This window comes from Nipponia nippon, unplaced genomic scaffold (assembly GCF_047370975.1).
Source record: "Nipponia nippon isolate SJK-2023a ecotype South Korea unplaced genomic scaffold, ASM4737097v1 scaffold_62, whole genome shotgun sequence".
Classification (NCBI taxonomy): domain Eukaryota; kingdom Metazoa; phylum Chordata; class Aves; order Pelecaniformes; family Threskiornithidae; genus Nipponia; species Nipponia nippon.
In genome coordinates, this window is record NW_028262383.1 from 406,235 (window position 1) to 428,688 (window position 22,454).

General features: G+C 46.6%; 1 protein-coding gene across 11 annotated transcripts in view; it reads left to right on the forward strand.

The window, feature by feature from the left end:
• Positions 1 to 1,630: 1,630 nt before the first annotated feature.
• Positions 1,631 to 22,454, forward strand: part of ZNF592 (zinc finger protein 592) — a 40,624-nt gene continuing 19,800 nt past the window's right edge. For 8 of the 11 annotated variants that reach the window (XR_015700236.1, XR_015700237.1, XM_087738248.1 and 5 more), the window contains exons 1-3: positions 1,631 to 1,742; positions 2,725 to 2,836; positions 5,940 to 8,263. Coding sequence is in view for 9 of the 11 variants with exons in the window: in XM_087738248.1 (XP_087594374.1) it covers positions 5,948 to 8,263 (2,316 nt within the window). In the remaining 2 variants the exon portion in view is untranslated. Of the gene's footprint in view, positions 1,743 to 1,906; positions 2,149 to 2,724; positions 2,837 to 4,885; positions 4,979 to 5,939; positions 8,264 to 22,454 lie in introns of those variants that run through there. The other 3 variants (XM_087738249.1, XM_087738253.1, XM_087738250.1) reach the window with 3 other exon arrangements.

Here is a 22,454-nt window from a genome sequence, read left to right on the forward strand (position 1 = left end):
TCCTGCAAGCCACAACTTGTTCAGGACTATGGCAAATCTTCATAAATTGTGTAAGAAATGTCAGCTCTCTTACTAGATACAACTTACAGCTCCTGAGCAGCTTTTTATAGAGACGTGCTAAAAATACAGGTAACAGTCATGATATTGAAAAGTGTTTTCTCTGCATGACTTGGTCTGCCCTTTTGTTGGTCTTGAGGGACTGGCTATCACCTCCAAAAGGAGAAATGTGATGACACCAATTCAGAAATGAAGGAAGTGAAGCTACGAGTGTCAATAAAAAAAAAAAAAGAAATGTTTTGCCCATGGGACTGCTGACAAGGAAAAAAATAATTATTTAACTACATGAGAAACAAATGCGGTATGAACAATGCTGTACATCCAGTACCAGGTGTAAAAATGTCATGTCACCGGAAACTCAAGAAATATTTGTCTTTTATTACGATGGGAGGGTGACATATTCATACCTGAACACAAAATGCTTCACAGTATCACAGAATGGCTGAGGTTGAAAGGGACCTCTGGATGTCATCTGGTCCAACCCTCCCCTGCTCAAGCAGGGCCATCCAAATCCAGTTGCCCAGGAAATCCAGACAGCTTTTGAACACCTCCAAGGAGGGAGACTCCACAACCTCCCTGGGCAACCTGTGCCAGTGCTTGGTCACCTTCACAGTCACAAAGTGTTTCCTTATATTCAGAGGGAACCTCCTGTGTTTCAGTTTGTGCCCACTGCCTCTGCTCCTGGCTCTGGGCACCTCTGAGAAAAGCCTGGCTCCATCCTCTTTGCACTCTCCCTTCAGGTATTTATAGACATTGATGAGATCCTCCTAAGCCTTCTCTTCCCCAGCTCTCTCAGCCTTGCCTCATACGTGAGATTCTCCAGTCCCTTCACCATCTTGGTGGCCCTTCCTTGGACTCTCCACTCTCTCGTGGTGGTGAGCCCAGCACAGGATGCAGGTCTCCAGGGGTGGCCTCACCACCACTTCTGAATCCATCACTACAGAAGGTGTTAAGCACAAACCATTTTTTTTTAACTGTAGGACTTGATAGTGCATACCTGGGAGTTTTATCAGCTAAGGAAGTTGCCGAGAAATTAGCATCAACAGTCAATAAACACTAACGGCCTACACCAGCTCCATAGGGCTGGGGGAGCAAAAATCTGAAGTAATTTGTACATTTGTGAAAAGGAAGTGATTAATACCAGGTCAGTTCGTCCAATCATAAGCAAAATCACATCCGTGTTGATGTGGGACACAATGAGGAAGGCGTTAAAAGACAAGAAGAAGTGATTAGCAGCGGCTGCCTTTCTAGAAAACAGCTTTGGGTGAGAAAACGTGAAAAATGGGAGAACCGCGGCACCTCGCAAAGCGTTAGGAGCCCGCGGGACGGGCCCGTGGGCCGCCTCCTGTCAGGGCGGCAGGAGCCACCCCTGAGGGGGAGGTGAGCACGGGGCCGGGTTGGCGACCGGGACATACGCCCGGGGTGGCCGCTGGCGAGGCTCCGCCGCCTCCCCCGCCTCCGGCGACGCAAGGCCGCGGTCCGAGCTGAGGCTCCCGGCGCCGCCGTGGGCCCGGAGCGGGGGAGGGGGGGGTAGGCGGTCCGCCGTGCCCCAGCCCGGCCCGGCCCCGCCCCCGACCCCGCCCGCCGCCGCCGCCGCCATGTTGCGGCCGTTGGTGCCCGGTGCGGGGTGAGGCCTGCGCGGGGCCCCGGCGGCGGCGGGGCCCTCAGAGGAGCCGCCTGCGTGGGTGAGTGTAGCCCGGCCGTGCCGGGACCCGCCCCTCCCGCTCGCCCTCCGCCCTCCCCGCGCCCTCCCGCCGGTCGGGCGGGTGCTGCCGCCCCGCGGGCAGGGCGGGCGGCCCCGCCGGCGGTAGACGGAGCCCTGCGTGCCCGCCCGCCGCACCGGCTCTTCCGGCCCGCGAGGCGCCTGTCGCCTTTCCACCGCCCCACAACCAGCCCCGCCGGCGGCCCCGGCCCCCGCGGTGGTCCGGCCCGGCCCGGCGGCGCCGGAACAAACTAACTTCAGCGGGGCTCGCCCACGTGTGGCCGGGGGGGCGGCGGGGCCGGGCCGGGCTGTCAGCGCGGGGGCGGGCGGCAGGGCCCAGGCAGCAGGGGGGCGGCGGGGCTGGGGAGGCCCCCGGGCCTTTGTCTCGGGTGGGTCGCGCTGTGGGGACGGCAGGGACCGGGACCGGGACTGGGGGGGGGGCTGGCGGTGGCGCTGCCACGGGCCGGGCGACCCCCGAGCCCTCCGGACCTCTCGCACCGTTAACCCGGGATGTGCCGCCTTCCCGTGCGGGGCTCCTCAAACTTTCATGCGTGTTAAAACACCGGGTCCCGTCTGCCGTTTGAAGCCTCGGGTTTGATCCTCCAGCAGCTTCTGTTTCCCCGTTCTCATACCCTCCCCATAGTCCTGACAGCCCCTGGGCGGCCACTTCCCTCCGCAGGCTCGGCCGCCTCGCCTGCTGCCAGTTGGTGTGTGCTCCGTGCGCATCCTCGGCCCCTGCTCCTGACATCTCTGCCTTCCCAAAGTATTCCCCTGGCAGGCAATCCGTGCCCGCCTCCCTCCTGCATCCCCTCCAGGAGATGCCTGCCTCTTCTGGACCCATGAGAGCAGCCCTTGGCAGATGTTTTCCCTTGTACCTTGCTGTTGTTTTGCAGATTTATCAATAGTTATTATTTTCCTTTATTCTTTAACCTTGGTGTAATTGCATTTTTATGCTTTCCTATTAGGTGGCAATTTTGAACCTCCTCCTTGAACAGTATGGTACGTGCTGGTTTGAAAGCTGCAGAGGAGCTACTGCAGATCTCCAAAAATCCCCAGGAATAGCACCACTAACGAAAGGTTTGTATGGTGCATGTATGGGACGCTGGTCCTGCGGTACCTCTGCCTGACTGCAGTGTTTTGAAGTTTAGCCACAGCAGAAGGCCCTGGGGTTTGACATACTGCCTCAAGCAAGTTCGCAGAGTTTTTTTGGATGGCTTGGAGGCTTGTAGGTTTGTAAGTTTCCCGCTTCCTGGAGAAGCGTGCTACTGTGAGGTTGGTTTTGCGCATTGAAATACATGCATTCTACTCCCTAAGTCCTTCTCTTTGCTCATTTTATTCACTTATTCTGTTGCTTTGCAAATCTCAACCTCCATTATTTTCACAGGCAAGCAGAGAGAGAAAATTGGATTCCAAGCTTGGGTTCTAAGGCAAGTCCTTTGCACAAGAAGGATGGACTAAGGGTGAAGGTCTTTATTTTCAGCTTTTCTCACAAGCCAGTTTGCAGGAGGCTTTGACATAATTTCTTTTAATATACTTTTTCTGTTTGTTATCTGAGAACAGAAATAAATGGGTTTTAGTCAAAATTTTGTGTCATTTAAAAATTACTTCTATCAGCAAGATACTTCCTTGGTCTTCTCTAGAATCTGGGTCCAATTTTGTTTTATTTTGAGAAATTGTAGCTTCATGTATAACAAGTTTAATACGCAATTTTGTGGAGTAATACTTGAGTAGAGACTGAAGCTCTCATAATAGCAAAGAGCATAAACTAGTCTTGTATAGGACTCAAAGATGTACACGAAAGCTTCTGAAAATGCAAGGTTTCTTCCAAGAAAAGCGTATTTTGTAATGCTGCAGATAGCTTGGGTTTATTTTGTCTTGTATTTTAAAACACTGCCACGTCTGAAGATGTGCATAGGTGTTCAAGAGTGAGAACAGAAAAGTCAAGAGCGATTGGCAAGCTCATTTTTCTCTATATAAAACTTGAGCATTCCAGGTTATGGATGAAATGCCTTCCTTGCAGAAGGATTTGTGTGCCAGAAATTTTGGGAGGCAAGTGGTGCCTAGCTCTCTCCCAGCTGGCACAAGTTTTCCCAACCAAAGGAAGAGGAAGTTTCAGGTCCGTGCTCTGCCAACTGCAGTAATCTGCGATGTTTCAAAAGTCCTTATCAAGTGCTGGTGATTTGAAGCGTATGGATAATCTTCTGGGCTTCCAGCGACTCAACGCACAGCTACCCTACCTTGTTGAGGGATGTGATTGTAAATTATTGCACAGTGGTCTGTGGACATTCACATTTGTGGTTTAATTTGAGAATGAGAACAAGTTTAAGCTAAACCACAGCAAGCCGCTCTTAAGCCAAGTAAATCTCCGCAGAGTGTTTTGCAGTAGATTAACCAAAGCAACACCTCCAGGGCTTGTCTGTAGGCATGGCTGAACTAAAGCTCAAAGACCAGCATGCCCTCTTGTTCCGTGCTGAAGTGATTTCTCCTGGCCCAGCTCTGTAAATTGTTTCCTGTATCAGCAGTCTGGCAGGAAGGGTTGCATTTTGTTTGGTTTTAATGTGATGCTTGACAAACTTTTAAACCCAATTGTAAATAATGAAAGCAGCCTTAAAACAGTGGCCTTTTGGGAAGGTGTCAGACAGCTTCTTTCTCTCCCTCCACCTTGTCCCAGGGTCCTCCTCTCTGCCTGCTCCTCTGCTCCCAGCTCTTCCCCCTTCTTCTGGGCTCTTGCCACCCTTTCCATCTCCCTTGCTTGCCACTGGGTTTGGCAGTGGTGCTGCGGTCTAAGTCAAGTGAGCGTGGCAGGGCTTACCTTGCCTGGGGGTGCTCCTTGCCAAGTAGGAACTGGTGCTCTGCTAGTTCAGTTGATGCTGTTTCGTTTTTTTTTTTTCCTCCCCTGCATACAGCGTACATCAGTTCACATAAATTTGGGGTTTAAATGGAACATTATTAAAGGAATGTTTATTAAATATTTGGGAAATCTATATATTGCACCAACTTGAAAATATTTTGATTAAACAGGGGAAAAACAGTATCCCTGACAGTAGTGAACACAAATGTTCAAGTAATTCTGTGCTGTCAGTTTTCATCATCCATCTCTTCAGAGCCTGATTATTGCTGTCATAGGTCTCTGTGGCGAGCATCTAAGTCCCTACTTCCCTTCTGGAGGGCTTATAAAGAGAGAGCTGGCTGCGAACACCGTTTCTTGTTATGAATTGGGTATGATCCTTTATTCTGTCTTTGGGCAGTTTTGCCTTGCATCATTACCTAACTAAGAATTGCCCTTGTTTCAAATAAACCCTGCTTGCTTTGCTTTGCTTTGAACTGCTGTATTGAAATATTTACTGAAGAATTCTATTATTTAAATTGCTCTGGGTAGGGAGTCATCTCGCTTTTCAGGCGTATTTCTCTTGGGCCACCTCTTTATTCCTGGCTTTTTTCCTTGAAGGAGGACTGAATTCTTCAGATCTGACAATCTGTTGGGAAATAGGCAGTGATTGTTGCCTATTAGCTCTAGGAAAAAAACCCCAACCAAACAAAAAAGACACCTTGTAGTAATGTACTTCTGAATCTTTTCTGTTGAGGCTCATGACAATGGCTGATTTTGGAGTAGTGATGCATCTGACAGGTTGAAAAGATGTCTCTTGCGTGAGCTTGGTGTCATTTAAAAGGTCATGTTTGAACCAGCTCTGTTCTTGGGGACCCTGGGAGAAGGGAATGCTGTTTCCCACCACATTGCTTGAAGCACCGGTAGCAGCTCTGCCCACAACCCAGAGAGGGCGGATTATGTTGCAGGACAGAAGTGTACAGCTCCTGTCACTTGTCAGTTGCCCCTGCCAGCTCGAGCAGGATGGGACCTGAGCTTTTGCTGATCCTCCAGGCGCAGCTAGGGCAGGAGAGGTTCCTTCCCTGCGATGCCCTGCAAAATGGCACTGTTGTATTGAAAGCTGTGTTGAAAAAGCTGGGCTAATATTTTTGTGTATAAACAGTGAATCTTGGAATAGTTAAAATGGAAGCTGAAGTGTCTGCTGCAGATGTCTCTCGCCTTTGTACCCTGCTGCGTTAGAGTTTTGGGCAGTTGTGTTTTTTGTCACATAAGATGTTTATGCAAATGAGTCTTACAAAGTTTGTCCTTGGGAGAAATGTACCTGACAAAGTATTTCTTTGCTTTTAATTGTAGCTTTCATCATGGGGGACATGAAAACCCCAGACTTTGATGACCTCTTGGCTGCTTTTGACATCCCCGATCCGACTAGCCTTGATGCTAAGGAGACCATCCCGTCAACTGGGGAGGAGAACGAGAATCACCTGAAGTCATCAGGAATCTGCATAGATGAGAATGTGTCCTTATCCCACTCTTTGCCTCCTTCTGATGCTCCTGTTGTGAGTGTGATAGTGAAGAACACGAGCCGCCAGGAATCCTTTGAAGCAGAAAAGGAGGGGAATCACCTCGGGACTGGTCTGCTGCACAACGGGTTTCGTGGGTCTGATCTGCCATCGGAGGCTCACGCTTTAGTGCATAATTATGGCAAGTTTGAGTCAACTTTTATTAATGGCGACAGCTCAAGAGGTTACTCTGATAAACTGGACCAGTCTAAGTCAGAGCCTTTGCCAACATTTAGTCAGTTTAGCCCAATTTCCAGCCCTGAACCAGAGGACACGTTCAAAGAGAACAGTATTGGTGATAAACCCAAACATGCCCAAACTCCGTATTTTCCACCACCTTCAATGTATATACCGACAGGAGCTTCAGTACTAGATCATCTTAGGAAGGTACCAGAGCCTGAATTAAGCATGTTTGATCAATACTGTAAAAAGGAACAAAAGATGGAAGTCCACTGCCAGCCGGAGAGTAGGCTGGAAATGAGCAGGAGAGAACAAGACAAAGCAACAGAGAGGTTTGTGGAGTCAAGCAAGGACTTGGTAGATACCAATAGCTTTCTTGGAGAAGGCTTGGTGTTTGGAGACCTTCCTCACAATAATGTAGGAGAAAGTAGGGGGTCTGTGCCTGAGCTGAACATGTCTTCGTCAATACCGCCTCGCCAGAGGTTAAAGCCGACTCATTCAAAGTTGTCATCCTGCGTGGCGGCGTTAGTAGCTCTTCAGGCCAAAAAGGTTGCATGTATTCCAAAAGGCGATCAGCCAAACCTTACCAAGGAAGCTGGTCTTTTTAAAGACGGGACAAAGGGAAGTCCAAAAATGCCCAAGTCACCAAAGAGTCCCCGAAGCCCCTTAGAGGTGGTAAGGAAGGCCAGCAAGCAGCCCGAGAGTCCTCGAAGTGTGTGCAGTGACAGCAGTGGGAAAGGCTCTCCTTCCATGGCAGCCAGCTCTCCGCCAGCTATTCCCAAAGTTAGAATAAAGACTATCAAGACATCCTCTGGTGAAATTAAAAGAACTGTAACTAGAATTTTGCCAGAAAATGATGAGTTGGGCAAATCTTCAGAAGAGTCACCTGTGGAAACCTCATCTGCTGAAGAGTTTATCAAATCTTTCCCATCCCCTGACACTAGTGCAGTTATGGAAAGTGAGGTTAGCAAGAATTCAACCAAAAACGGGGCTGCTGTGGCTATCCAGCTGTCAAACGTCACGAGTCCTTACACAGACAGTATGAAAACAGATATTGCTGCAAACAGCACGTGTGCTGTGTCCTTATCTCCACTGCCAAACTGTGGCAGCGGTGCCATAAAAGTAGGTGTTAAGAGGCAGCAGCAGGGTATCATGATGCAGCCATCCAACGTGACCTCCTCCAGCCTTCTTCCCAAAGCCGTGCACTTGGCAAATCTCAACTTAGTCCCGCATAGCGTTGCTGCTTCTGTTACGGCAAAGTCATCTGCACAGAGGCGAAATCAGCCTCAGGTGACACAGATGTCTGTGCCATTGGTGCACCAAGTCAAGAAAGCTGCTCCCGTCATTGTGGAGGCATTTAATAAAGTACTACACAGTGCCAATCCAGTGCCAATATATACTCCAAACCTTAGCCCTCCACCTGACACCAGTATTAATTTACCTGCCTCTGGGTATTGTTGCCTGGAATGTGGGGACTCGTTTGCCTTAGAGAAAAGCCTGACTCAACACTATAATAGACGAAGCGTTCATATTGAAGTCATGTGCACTCAGTGTTCAACTATGCTACTTTTTTTTAATAAGTGTAGCTTGCTTAAACATGCAAGAGATCATAAGAGCAAAGGATTTATCATGCAGTGTTCTCAGCTGCTAATGAAACCAATTTCCTTAGACCAAATGTTTTCACCTTCTCCTACAAGCTCTTCAGCCTCTCTGGCTCCTCAGACTTTGCACTCACCCTCTCCTTCGTGTAAGCCTAGCGCTACTTCAGGAGGTGGGGTAGGAATTTCTACTAACACTCAGCCAGCCTTGCCTCTCTATACGGACCCATTGAGACTAATCCGTCATGGACTTAAGTGTTTAGAGTGTAACAAGCAGGCGCAGGATTACATTGCTTTAGCAGCTCATTACCAGAGAACCTCAGAAGATAATGAGAGACTGGTAAGTCATCATTTTAATGTTATTAGTTAAATCTCTCTGAGTTTAAAAAGATTGTCCTCTAGGGAAAAAAACAGGCTTCGTAGTGGCAAATGAGTCGCTTTGCCTAGAGAAGTGCTTGTGGGGAGGATTTGGCTGAGTCCGGATGTGTGCGCATGAAGAGATGTTTAGCATTGCTTTCTTGCCCTCTTTTTACCCTTTGCCAACAAAAAGAGGGTAGTAAGGAGACTATGGAGATCCTTGAGCATCAATGTAAGGTGTTGGAGATCAAAGATCACTTGGATGAGGTATGCAGGAGCATTGTAGGGGAGGACCAGTGGAGCGTTACCTGAAACAGGTTTTTGTACCGTAAGCGTGGCTAGAGGAGATCTGACACAATTTAATTTTACCTTTCCTAGAACTTGTGCCAAAATCTTCCATGTGATGCTTTGAACATAGAGTGCTGTTTTTACTGTTAGCGTGGTAAAGTGTATATTGAGACAGGACTAGCTGAGAAGGGAGCAGTGCGGTATGTGGGGTGGAAGGCTGGTTTTGGCTATTTTTGCCCTTTGGGTGCGAGAGGGAAGAGTTGGTGCCATGTTTCCATAGGAGGGCTCAGGAGCCTTGTTAGTGGCTTCCTGCCTTGCTCCAGTGCTGCCGTGCTGGGGTCTCTACCACCTTCATGGACCTTTCTCATAGGTGCAGACGGGGGGTCTGAATCCCCTTTGAAACTCCAGCTTGGGTTTCTGCTCATGAAGAGGAGCAGATGCTCTTCATTGTGTACCAAGACCATATGCTTTGTTCATGTTTTTTTTGTTTTGGAAGATGTGGTCAATCCTGTTTAAGTATAAACCAACCTGAAGTTGAACAAGAGGAGGAGTCCTTTCTCCTTATCTCTTTAGATGAGTGAAAGCTTTCCACGTCAGTCTGGCTGCCAGCAGAGCTGGCAGGCTCTCAGTGCAGTCTCCTCCACAAGCTCCATGAACAAGGACTCCATGCCAACACGAGACATTCGGGGAGATGACTGCCAGTCTCTGCCATGGCCGCGTAGTACCTGCATGCTCCAAAGCCTCCCTTTGCTTGTTAAATGGCTTGCAGGAGTATTGAGGTCACTGTGGTCCCATTTAGATGCGTTATCTTTCTCTTAAATTCAGCAGTAGCAAAAAAAAAAAAAAATAGATTGTAGCTGAATGGTTTTTATGTTGTGAAAAATGGTGAAGCCAGGAGGGATCGGCGTGGCCACATAATCAGGTTTCTTGCCTGAGGCAGACCAGCAAGTACTGCTCTCTGTCAACACCGTAACTTATTTTTCAACTATAATGCATTTTTAGGAAATGTCAGCAGTCTGGAATTAAAACCTTCAGGTGAAGAGATAAAGTGAGTGCTCCAAAGTGAGTTAAAATGTTAATCAGTCGCATTAAAAATATATTTCCTATTTTTGTTGTGGGATTATCAATTCAAGAGCTCCTTAAAGAGAGAAGGACTGTCTGATAGTAAGTATTTTTAGCTTGTAATCAAAGAATTTATTCTGTGACTTAACCAAGAAAAGAGTTTAAGCCTCTTGCTTCAAGTTAGATCTGCTAGATGCGAGATTGTTTTTGTAGTATTTTTCTGAATAGAAGCATTGAAAAAACTGGAAAAAAGGCGATGTTAGAGCTTGTAAAACTATCTCCTCCCTGTTTGATCTTTCCATGCTTATACTCAACAGGATGCATGCATTGCTCTGGGAGTCCTTTTCCACTGTATCTGTTGTCCCCTAGACTGCCTGGTGCTGCTCCATGCTGTTCCCAGAACATCTGTTTCAGCAAAACTATTACATTTCTAAAGGAAGTAAGAGTTTATGCCCATATGCCTGTAATTGTGTGTCTCCAGATTTAGCAGTAGCTAATGGAAACCATCCTTCTGCCTTCTAGCAGTACCCAGGGTATTTGGTGTCACTGAGCTGAGAGGTGAAAGGATGGGTGAAATTCAGTGGTCCTTGCAGTAGATGAGTACCACACTCAGCTTCTCTGAGCAGTCCAAGAGAGGAGGTGCAGATTGCTGTGACATCATGTGTCTCACTTGGGTAGCACACTGCATAGCTCCCATCAGTAACAAGGCATGAGAAGCTGAAGGTTTTGCATATCAGGGGTGTTAATGAACGTAAGCAAGTCAAATATTAAACATGGTGTGAGAAGCACCTAGGTAAGGCTGTTGGAGTATGCATCTTAAGCTCCTGAAATAGGAAAACATGAGCTGGCTGAACCCATTCTGAGAAGATGCTGTGGATATACCTGACTTTGCATTAATGAAGCTAATTTCTTAGGTTGCTATTTTTATTTCGGTCAGAAAAAAGAGGAATGTTGGTACGAGCTGGAGATGATCAAGTGACTGATTTCACAAACACTTTCTTAGGTGGTAGAAGCAGTTGGAAAATATTCTTGTCCTCTTCTCTGCTCGCTCTCACTCTGGTTTCCATCTCCAGAGTTGTGCCAGGTTACTTATTTTTTGGGGCAGTGGTAGAAGTTGTATTGCTGAGGAAGGCATCGATGTAACACCTGTATTCAACATAACAAATCCTTCAGTGCACCCAGTAGTGGATCAAAACCACTACATCCACATGGCAGAAGGTGTTGATTTATATACTGGTACTTCTAATTAAACAAAACAGGGTAGTTGTGTACCCGTGCTTGATCATTATCAACAGCATGCTGCTGATGCAGGATGATCTGCCAGGATGCAGAGGTGGTATGCAGTCATGGGCAAGCTCAGACATACACCACATCCCTAAATCTCAAGAGACTAATTATCTATTATTTATCATAATTTTGCACATTTGAGCAAAAGCTGGTGTGTATTTCTTCCTCTATAGGTGACGTTTTTCTCACTGTATTGAAAAGTTTGTTTAGAAGGAACTGTATGGGGTGAGGGGGAGAGATTGTTGTAATTTCTTAAAGCTAACAAAGAATTGCACTCTAGTGTTTTGGAAATTTTTTTTATTTTTTTACTTTCTTACTCAATCTCAGAATTCAGACACAAACTCTTCACCATGCCTCCTTGAGAAAATACGGGGTATCTTGATATTTTCTATGTAAAGCTATGGCATGACTTAGGCCTTTTAAAGAGCTTCAAGAAGTAGTAGGGCAGGTCCCCACTGTAGTATGGCCTAAAGCTTATCATCTGGGACTATTGAGATGCCTGGTGCCAGATGTCCCAAAACCAGGAATTTTGGGGAAGGATAGATGGATGTATAAGGGAAGGAACATCTTTGGCTGAAGATGAAGGGTAAAAGTGATTTATCTGCAGCACCTGGATTTGTACTAGAAGATGGAGACCCCTGACTTATGGAAAATAAGCTAGGTGCATTTTTGATTGATGTTCTTAGAAGCTCTTCTGTTAAATGACACCGAATCTGGATTATTAACCGTGACGTGCACATCTAACGTGATCATAACTTGAGAAACTGAACAGACTTTGAAGTGCTCAGTGATAGTGCTTTTAACTCAAAAACCGTTTTAGACCTGATATGGAATGGGTATGTCACCTCGCCAAGAAGGAAGGGTTGATGAAGAAAAGAAATAGCAGGAAAAAGACTTATTTTTCAATATGATGTTTTCAGTTTCCGGAAGCTGAAGGACGAACGAGCTGTGGTAAGAGGCAGGAATGATTGGATTGGAGAGGGGGAAGAGCTTAAGCTGGCTCTGCTCCACAAGAAAACTTATCCTGTGTTGATACCTAGGACTTCTCACTTTAATTGGAATTTCTTACCATGACTTTGTGGATTACTTTGACATCTTCACATTTCCCATAGCTGTTTAAAAGGTGATTGTTGGGTGTTCTGTTTGTTTGTTCCAGTTGGTGGCTTGGGAAATACTTGGCCTTATCTTTCTGAATGGCCTTGGGTGAAGTCCATATTAATAGGACTGATAACGAGTAAATGAGTTTCCTAGGTGTGGCCAAAATGAGAATGACATGGCTGGGTCATAGCTGTTTTGGAGGAAGGAAGGAAGATATGGATGTGGTCTGGACAGCAGAGAAAGGAAAAGATTTGGAGCAAGTGAGAGGAAGAGAGGGGGATGATGCTGTGGCTGAGAAGGTGGAATGGAAAGACCTTTAGAAAAATGATTGAGAACTTGACCTTAATATTACATTTTAGACTTGTGGCGGCTACATGACTGCAGTTGCTCAAAGTACAGCAGGGTTTATTTTTATATAGAGTATGCATAAGATGAAGGCAGTTTGTCTCAGCCAGATACCACGGTGGGATCTCTGGGGCTTACAGAGAGGATATAGGCTTTGCGAATTGTGAGCTAACCCACTTCAGAAATAAAGAACTGGATTTACTGGATGTATGTTTTGAGTGGATGATCTTAACGGATCACAGTTACTTTTTGGGAGACTAGTGAGGCCAATTTTGGAATTTTTGCAAGCTTCTGAATTGAGTCACTTGATGGGATGTGTTTACTGCTTTTCAAGCACAGAACTGCAAGAAGAAAGCAGTGTGTGAATTTTAATATCTGTTAGGTTGGATTTTGTTCAAACTAGAAGCTGTGCTGCATGTAGGCACTATGCTTGTCCAGATGTTGAAAAGGTGGTAACAGACGTTTCATGTAATTTCAGGTCTGTTTGGTCTGATTACGGTGGTGTTATGTTCTAGAGCAAGAGTTTTTTTGGGGGAAAAAAAGGGTATGATTAAGTAGGTGCAGTTTTATGCCAAATTAATCTGATATGCATCTTCTGTGATTTATATTTGGAGTGGAGAAATAGGTAGGTCCTAATCTGCTTGATGTTCAATGGGATGGTTGTTAGACTGCCATGTGAGGAATGGCTGTACTGAAGAAGTTGAATTATGAGGTTGGAGCAGAATCAGGTAAAAGGGATGTAACTGCAACTAGGGACAGGTTGCTTGTAAGACCTCCCGAGGGATGGCTTTAGGATACATCTACAGTTACGTTTGTATTAAGGACCTTGGAGGATGAATGTGTAGATAAAATTTACTGAACCAACAGAGTAAGAAATCATGGAAAATTGGGAATATTTTACAGGAGGATCTGGGTGATCTTAAAGACCAAGTAGGAATAGGATGAAGCAACTGAATGTGTGTGTTTGGTCACGAGAACACTCTGAATGACTAAGATGGCAGTTGTGCAAGGGATTTAACCTGCAGTACCAGTGAGGGTTGCATTAATACTCCCTGTCGCTGCTAGAAATAACCTAGCTGGAGAAGAGTGTATTGTTTTGTTTATCAGGGATGAACTGGAATAAGTGAGGGAAGAATGACCAGAGAAATGGAAAGATGATCTCTTGAGGGGAAATTAAAAAAACCTTTAAGAGTTTAGCTTGGCAAAGACCTGGTAAATTAGGATGGGTCTCCTCCAGTACTGTAGTAGACACAGTATTAAGGTGAGGCTTGTGGCACTTTCTCTCCCACCAGAAGCTAAATCTGCAAAAAAGAAGTGCTTTCTCTACTTGCAGGGATTGCCCTGAGTAGTTTGTCAGTATCAGCCAGATTTTTGTAGCCTTTTCAGGGCTGGGCTCAAATTACAGGAGATGAACAGAACCTGGTGCCTTCATTTTAGATGTGCTTTTCTGTAAAGAGTGAGGGTGGATACAGAGGACACCCTGTATCCGGTGTGTTTGTAGAAAAGAGCTTTTTAAATTTAAGGGCAACAATGATGCAAGAACAGACTGAAATAGATTTACACAGAAAATTAGAGGATGGTCTACAATCATCAGAGGAGTGAATTCTGGAAGAGGTTTGCAGCAGAAGTAATGAACAAAAGACAAACTGGTTTTGAGATGGAGCTTATTTGGGTGTTTGGCAAGGACAGACCAGTGCACAATAACATGTGCAAGAATTCAAAGTACTTCCTGACCCTCTTGGGCATAATTGTCCATCTACTGGTAACCAGAGATATTTCATGCTTGGGGTTTTTGGTCTTTTTTGACTTGACCACCCAAAATCCACTGAGGTAGAATAAAGTACAAAATTAAGCTAAGGACCTCTGAACTTTCTTGCACCTTTGTGCTTTTGTTCTCCCCCCCTCTTTTTCTTCTTCTGTAGCCCTTTATTTGGCCAATAAGAATTTTTCAGTGAGTCGTGACGTATCCTGTTTATGCACCACCTACACTGGAGTTATTTAAAAACAATTTTATTCCTGTCTTTTCTTCTTCTTCCTTCCCCCTCTTAAATCAATGCTTTATAATTTATTGGCTAAAACTTGCCAGAAGCTAGTAGGACCACATGCTGCAGTGGTAATTTCCCAGCAGCAAAGTAGCAAGCAAGAAAGACAGCAGCCATATCTTTGCTATTTTTCTCTTCTTCCCCCCCCCCCCCCCCCGCCCCTTCATGTTTTCATTTAGAAAACAAGAGGATTGAACATCAACAAAAATTCTCTTGGCCCCATAAACCACTGCTTTCTCCCTCTCCCATACCGAGGGTGATTAATCCTTAGGTACTAGCGAGGATGGATATTGTTTTATATGGAAATTTTTCCTCTGGATTTTGTAGAAGCAAAGGGGTGGAGGATGTTATGATGAAAGCACATTGAAGGAATGGAGCTCCAGGCAGGGATTGCTGGGAGCACAGACAGAGAGATGAGTGGCAGGATAGGAGCGAGAGCCTGCACTCTGAGGTCAAAACAGAGCATCGGGATGATGATGAGGAGAGGATAGCGAGGAGGAAAAGTTAGGGTGCAACTCCATAGTCTGCTTCAATCAGTGTGTGATCCACTGCCACACAAGGCAGCAATCCAACCCTCTCCTCCTTCCCCACCCATGCTTGCTCACTTGGCCCTGATGATTCTGCAGCCCCTGGGGAACTGAGACCAACTTGAGGGAAGAGGAGAATGAGTATGAGTACAAACTGCGGGCCAAGACATGGCTGAGAGTAAGAAGGAGGGGACAACTGGAGACAGAGGCAGAGCCTTTCCCAGGTAGGGTGGAAACTGAGGCTGGAAGCTGGTGTCTTCTGGCACCAGGAGGAAGGCTCCTGCTCGCCTGTTCTTTTTCCATGTGGGCACCAATGATTCTGCCAAAGGCAACCAGGGTAGTATCAAAAGTGATTGCAGAGCTCTGGGGGCAATGGGCAGGGGCATGGGAGCCCAGGTGGTGGTCTGCTCAATCCTGCTGGTGAGGGGAAAGGGTGTGGGGAGGAGATGCCTCTCTGAAGTGTCTAATGCTAATGCATGTAGCATGGAGAATAAAGACAAGGAACTGGAGATCTGTGTGTGGTTGCAGGGCTCTGATCTCGTTGGCACCACAGAGATGCGGTGGGATGGCTCACATGACTGGAGTGTTGCAATGGAGGGACACAGACTCTTTAGGAAGGACAGGCCAGGAAGACAAGGAGGTGGAGTTGTCCTTTATGTGAGGCAGCAGCTGGAGTACCTGGAGCTCTGCCTGGGGATTGGTGAGGAGCCAAGTGAGAGCTTATGGGTCAGGATTAAAGAGCTGGCCAGTATGGGTGACATTGTAGTGGGTGTCTGGTGTAGGCCACCTGACCAGGAAGAACAAGTGAATGAGGCCTTCTACAGATGGCTAGAAATGGCCTCATGTTCACAGGCGCTGGTCCTCTTGGGGGACTTCAGCCACCCTGCTGTGTGCAAGTTGGACAAACCAGCAGTGTGTAAACAGTCCAGGAGGTTCCTGGGCAGCATTGATGACAACTTCCTGACCCAAGTGATAGAGGAGCCAATGAGGAGAGGTGCTCTGCTAGACCTCACGCTCACCAACAAGGAAGGGCTTGTTAGGGATGTGAAGGTCAAATGCAGGGACCATGAGATAGCACAGTTCAGGGTCCTGAGGACAAAAATCAAGATTACAACACTGGACTTGAGGAGGAGAGTAGACTTTGGCCTCTTTAGGGGTCTGCTTCAAACAGTCCCATGGGATAAGGCTCTGGAGGGGAGAGGGGCCCAAGAAAGGAGGTTCATATTAAGGGGCCACCTCCTCCACACTCACACGGGGTCCATCCCAACAAACAGCAAGTCATGCAAAAACACTACGATGCCTGCATGGATGAAAAAGGAGCTCTTGGCAAAGCTCAAACTTAAAAAGGGAGTGTATAGAAGGTGGAAGCAGGGAAAAGTAACTTGGGAGGAAAGTGGAGGCGCTATCTGAGTATGCAGGGATGATGTAGGAAAGCCAAAGCCTACTTGGAATCGAATCTGATGAGGGATGTCAAAGGCAACAAGAAGGGCTTTTGTAAGTAGATAAATAGCAAAAGGAAGACTAGGGAAAATGTGGGCCTGTTGCTGAATAGGGTGGGGGACCTGGTGGCACAGGACATGGAAGAGGCTTGAGGTACTGAATGCCTCCTTCACCTCAGTCTTTACTAGCAGGACCAGCCTTCGGGAATCTAAGGACCTGGAGGTTAGTCAGGGAATACTTAAACTAGACATACACCAGTCCGTGGACCCTGATGGGATGAACACACAAGTGCTGAGCAAGCTGGCAGATGTCATTGTGAAGCTGCTCTTGATAATCTTTGAACAATTATGGTGATTAGGAAAGGTGCCTGAGGACTGGAGGAAAGCAAATGTCACCCCTGTCTTTGAAAAGGGGTAAGAAGAGGGATCCAGGCAAATACAGGCTGGTCAGTCTCACCTCAGTCCTTGGGGAGGTGATGGATCAACTAATCCTGGGAACCATTCCCTGACACTTGAAGGATGTGAAGGTGATCAGGACAGATCACCAAGGGGAGGTCATGCTTGACCAAGCAGATAACCCTCTATGCTGAAAGGATTGCCTTCCTAGATGAGGGAAGAGCAGTGGATATTGTCTACCTTGACTTCAGTAAGGCTTTTGATGCGGTCTTCCATAGGATCCTCATAGAGAAGCTGATGAAGTATGGGCTGGATGAGCAGATGGTGAGGTGGATTGAAAACTGGCTGAATGGTCAGGCTCAGAGGGTGGTGATCAGTGGTGTGAAGTCTAGTTGGAGGCCAGTAACTAGTGATGTACCCCAGGGGTCAGTACTAAGTGCAGTCCTGTTGAACATCTTCATTAATGATCTGGGTGATGGGGCAGAGTGTACCCTCAGTGAGGCTGCAGATGACACAAAACTGGGAGGAGTGGCCGATAAAACAGAGGGTCATGCTGACATCCAGAGGGACCTCGGCAGGCTGGAGAAATGGGCAGACATGAGCCTCATGAAGCTCAACACGGAGAATTGCAACATTCTGCCCCTGAGGAGGAACAACTTCATGCAGCAATATATGCTGGGACCACCCTGCTGGGACACAGCGTTGGAGAAAAGGCCCTGGGGGTCCTGGTGGATGCCAAGTTAACCATAAGCCAGCAATGTGGCCTTGCTGCAAAGGAGGCAAATGGTGTCCTGGCTGTGTTAGGAGGAGTGTTGCCAGCAGATCAGGGGAGGTGATCCCCTCTACTCAGCACTGGTGAGGCCACAGCTGGAGAGCTGTGTCCAGTGCTGGGCTCCCCAGTACAAGAGAGACATGGACATACTGGAGAGAGTTCAGCGAAGGGCCACCAAGATGACAAAGGGGCTGGACCACCACATATATGAAGAGAGGCTGAGAGAGCTGGGACTGTTCATCTTCGAAAAAAGAAGGCTCGGGGGTGGGGATCTCATCAATGTCTATAAATAACTGAAGGGTGGGTGCAAAGAGGATGGAGCCAGGCTCTTTTCAGTGGTGCTCAGTGTCAGGACCAAAGGCAATGGGCACAAACTGAAACACAGGAGGTTCCCTCTGAATATCAGGAAACACTTTTTAACTGTGATGGTGAGCAAGCACTGGCACAGGTTGCCCAGGGAGGTTGTGGAGTCTCCCTCCTTGGAGGTGTGCAAAAGCTGTCTGGACATGTTCCTAGGCAGCTGGCTCTAGGTGGCCCTACTTTAGCAGAGAGGTTGGACCAAATGACCTCCAGACGTCCCTTCCAATTTCAACCATTCTCTGCTCCTTGGGTGGCAGGCACTCATTAGTTTGGCATAAACCAGTCATGAAATCCCAGGAAGCAAGAAGCCACTGGTAGTGATGGGGCCTGAGAGAGGCTATTGGAAGGGAGGAGTCGAGGAGTTTACTGTGTATCTTCCTTCTGGAGTGAGAGCTGAAATCTTTGAATTGTGATTAGCAAATAAATGGTTGGTCAAGTAGGAAGAGAATCGGTGAAAAAACAAAGTGATTGGTGAAGATCATAGCAAAAATGGTCTTTGAACAGCTGTGGTACTATCTTTGATGGGATGCAAGGCACAAAGAAGTGCAAGATGAGAAGGAAGAAGCAAAGTTGAGAGGCTGCGAGATGGATGTCACCACTGATGGGTGGGCAGAAATCAGCCCTGCAGGGTGGAGGGAAGAGCAGAGGGCTTTAATGTTGCCATCATAAGAAAGGAGGGGGGATGTGTGGTGTGTAGCCTTAGGGGTTATACAGGTGAGTTGAAAGTGGGGATGTGAAAACTTGGTGTAATCATTTTAGCAACTGGGAGTTCAGGTTTCAAGTTGCAACGTGAGAGACAGAGCTGTTTGTTGGTGGGTGTGGTTGGTGGGTTGACCTTGGTTGGCCACCAAGTGCCCACCCAGCTGCTCTGTCACTCCCCCTTCTCAATAGGCCCAGAGCAGAAAATATGACAAAAAACTTGTAGGTTGAGATAAGGACAGGGAGGTCACTTACCAGTTACCATCACGGGCAAAACAGACACTCGACTTGGGAAAGTTCATTTATTGTGAATTAATTTTAGCAGAGCAGGGTAGAGAGAAATAAAACCAAAACTAAACCACCTTCCCCCACCCCTTCCTTCTTCCCAGGCTCAACTTCACTCCCAGCTCTTCTACCTCTTCCCCCTGAGCAGTGCAGGGCGACGGGGAATGGGGGTTGCGGTCAGTTCATCACAAGTTGTCTCTGCTGCTCCTTCCTCCTTGCTCTCTTCCCCTGTTCCAGGGTGGGGTCCCTCCCGTGGGAGACAGTCCCCCACAAACTTCTCCCTTGGGGGTCCTTTCCACAGGGTACAGTCTTTCAGGAATGGACTGCTTCTGTGTGGATACCCATGGGGTCACAAGTCTTGCCAGAAGACCTGCTCCCATGTGGGCTCCTCTCCATGGGCCACAGCTCCTGCCAGGAGCCTGCTCCAGCAGGGGTTCTCCATAGGCTGCAGCTTCCTTCGGGACACATCCACCTCCCCCCGTGTGGGGTCCTCCACAGGCTGCAGGGTGGATATCTGCTCCGCCATGGACCTCTCTGGGCTGCGGGGGGACAACCTGCATCACCATGGTCTTCACAATGGGCTACAGGGGAATTTCTGCACTGGTGGCTGGAATACCTGCTTCTTCATTGACCTTTGTGTCTGTAGGGTTGTTTCTCTCTCATATTCTTGCTACCTTCTCCCAGTTGCTGCACAGCATTTTTTACCCTTTCTTAAATATGTTATCATAGAGGCACTACCAGCGTCACTGATGGGCTCAGCTTTGGCTAGCAACAGGTCCATCTTGGAGCTGGTTCTGTCCGACATGGGGGCAGCTTCTGGTGTCTTCTCACAGAGGCCACCCATGCAGCCCCGCACTACTGAAACCTTGCCATGTAAACCTAATACAGTGGGTCAGAAGAAAAGATGTGGAAACTGAAATTCTTGAAATTACAGCTGAGATCATAAAGAGAAAAGAGCTACAGACTAAGACAATTCAGAATTAGGCTTATTTGATGCAACATTGTCTAAGATCTGTGATGCTAGTTTTTTTTTTTTTCCTTTGCAATTCTACTTTGTTTCCTAAAACTGTCAGGTTTCTAGGTCTACAGTGATGCTTTTAACCAGGCATTTTTCCACATACACAAAAATGTATTTTGTGGTTATTGAACAGCCTTAACTTCCAGGGAGTAAGCTTTTAGTTTAATGTCTTATTTTATTGAGGCTTAAGCACCCTGTTTTCTTGGGATGATTTGGGGGGTGTGTGTGTGTAGGGGTTGGTCTTGGTGAAGATCTGAGGAGGATGCTAGGTTTGGGAGTGTTGGGCAGTTAGCGAGGTGCAGGAATACAAATGAGAGTGAACAAGGTCAACAGGAGGAGGTGGGATGCAACGATGAAGCTGAGGATGAATAGAAGTGAGGTGAAGAGGGGGAGTAAGCTAGAGGTAGCAGAAGAGAGGATAGATGGGAGAAGTTTTGAATTGAAGGGTGTGTTGTGGTCATGTCCGTTAGACTGAAGGCCAAGCAGACTCCCTCAGTGGCATTGGTTGCTTAGGCTGACGTCTTAAAATAGACAACTGTAACCAAGAAAATAAAAATATCTTTGCTGTGCTTGGGTATGACAATGTAAGAGTGTATAGGAGTTAATTAGGATAAAACGTCTATGTTAGGACTGGACTTGACATGTGTTCTCTCACTGAAACTTGAACGCATTGGTTTTAGGGTATCAGTTAGGTTCTAGGTTTTTCTTCAAATTGATAATCTTGAGTTTCTGTTGTAGGGTTTTTTCATCTATAAATTGAACATGCTAATGCAATGATGCCTATTCATTTAAGGAGAGGCTGGGGAGAAGTATAGTTTAGTTATCACAATGACAGCAAAAGAAATTCTCTGCTTGCCACTTCTCACATTGGTAAAATTTTGTGTAGCAGCATTGTAACCTGGATGGTTGAAATAAACCAAGTCAAAAATAATCCTCCAAGCATCTGGATCTTGACTGTAGCGTGGCCCAGCAAACAGTCGTACTGGTGGGAGGTGGGGAAGGGGAGCGCGGAGTTGCAGAGATGAAGATGTTGAGACCAGCTGTGCCGCCAGAGCCAGCACATCATGCTGCTACACACTGGAGCATCTACGCTGAGGGATGCAGGTTGCTGGCATTTATTCCAGTGAGGCACTAAGTGAAAGTTAATGTGAAGTTAAAGGTTAACTTTAAGTAGTAATTCGCCACTGATTTTTTTTATAGCAGAAGCGTTCTGCTAATCTCTAACTGCCTGTGATCCCTTGGCTGCAGAAGCATCAGCTGCCCCTGCAGCTCTGCCTAAAGTAGAAAAAGTGCACAAAAGGCTAGATTTGGGAAGAATTGGGGCACCACTAGTGGGGGATTTTTGGTTTGAATATGTAAAGGACAAGCACTCTTTAAAACGTTTGCATTCCAAAAATATAATCTCTGTTCCCCTCTGTCTGTTTCATTCTGAGTCCTTAGTAAATTTTTTTTTTTATTTAGAGATCATTAGCCTTATGAATCTTTTCGTCTTTCATAGCCCTGATCACATGCAAGGAGTGTCGGTGTAGCCCCGTGTTTTCAGCTGAAGCTACACGGTGATCTTGTCAAGGAGGATCCTTGTAGTCTGGGGGCATCTCTTAAATAGGCATGAGCTTCATCAGTGTCACTTAACTGTATAATAGCAAAGAGACTAAAACCAATGTAAAGTTTCTTTGCTTGTAATGAAGCTGGTTCTGTTTCCGCTTGTGCGTGGGGAGTAAGTGAAAGTGAAGAGTTTTGTGCCCGCAGTTCATCTTTCACGAGTGTATTAATGGGGATTGTGTCCTTACTGCACACGGGCTTTATCTAAGCAAGAAAACTGGCCACAGGAATTTTGCAGTGACACCTACGTGTGAGAAGACGGGAGCTTGCTCTGGCTCTCTGATCGCGGGTGCTTTGCACTGCTGGCAGTTAGAAGAAAACACGCTCATCAATTGATCAAATTTGACACCGAGTTGTGTAGTCAGTCCTTTCAATGAAACGGAAAGGTTAATGGTGCCGTCTCTACACAGGCACTTCCCAGAGCAAAACTTTGCGTTAACTATAAATTTCCTGATTTGCAAACACCTCTGTGGCCAAAGGGTTGGGTTTAATAGACAGACTTTTTCGGAGCGGTGTGTTTTTTCAACCTTCACTCTACTTCAGTGAGTATTTCTTTTTTTTTTTTTTTTTTCCCTTCTGAAGAGGCTAATAAGTAAAAATGGGAATAAAATCAAGTATTCTGAAATGTCTGAGCTTCTGAGTGTTTTTGTGCGTGTGTGAATGTGACTTCTGGAAGAAAAGCCCAAATGAAATGTGGCAGGCAAACCAGAATTAAAGAAAACTTGTAATAAATAACTCTTGATTAAAGTGTAGGTTATGGGAGTATATGAAAAACACAGACATTACACAACTCAAAATCATATCCTGGTAACATGCTTTAGAAATAACTGACTAATGAATGTCTCAAATTGCTGCCAGACTTCTCTGAAAAGTCATGGAAAACTAGGAGAGAGATAAAAATGTAACATCTGGAACCAAGTTACAATTTCTCATACAAAGCAGAAGAGCTGCAAA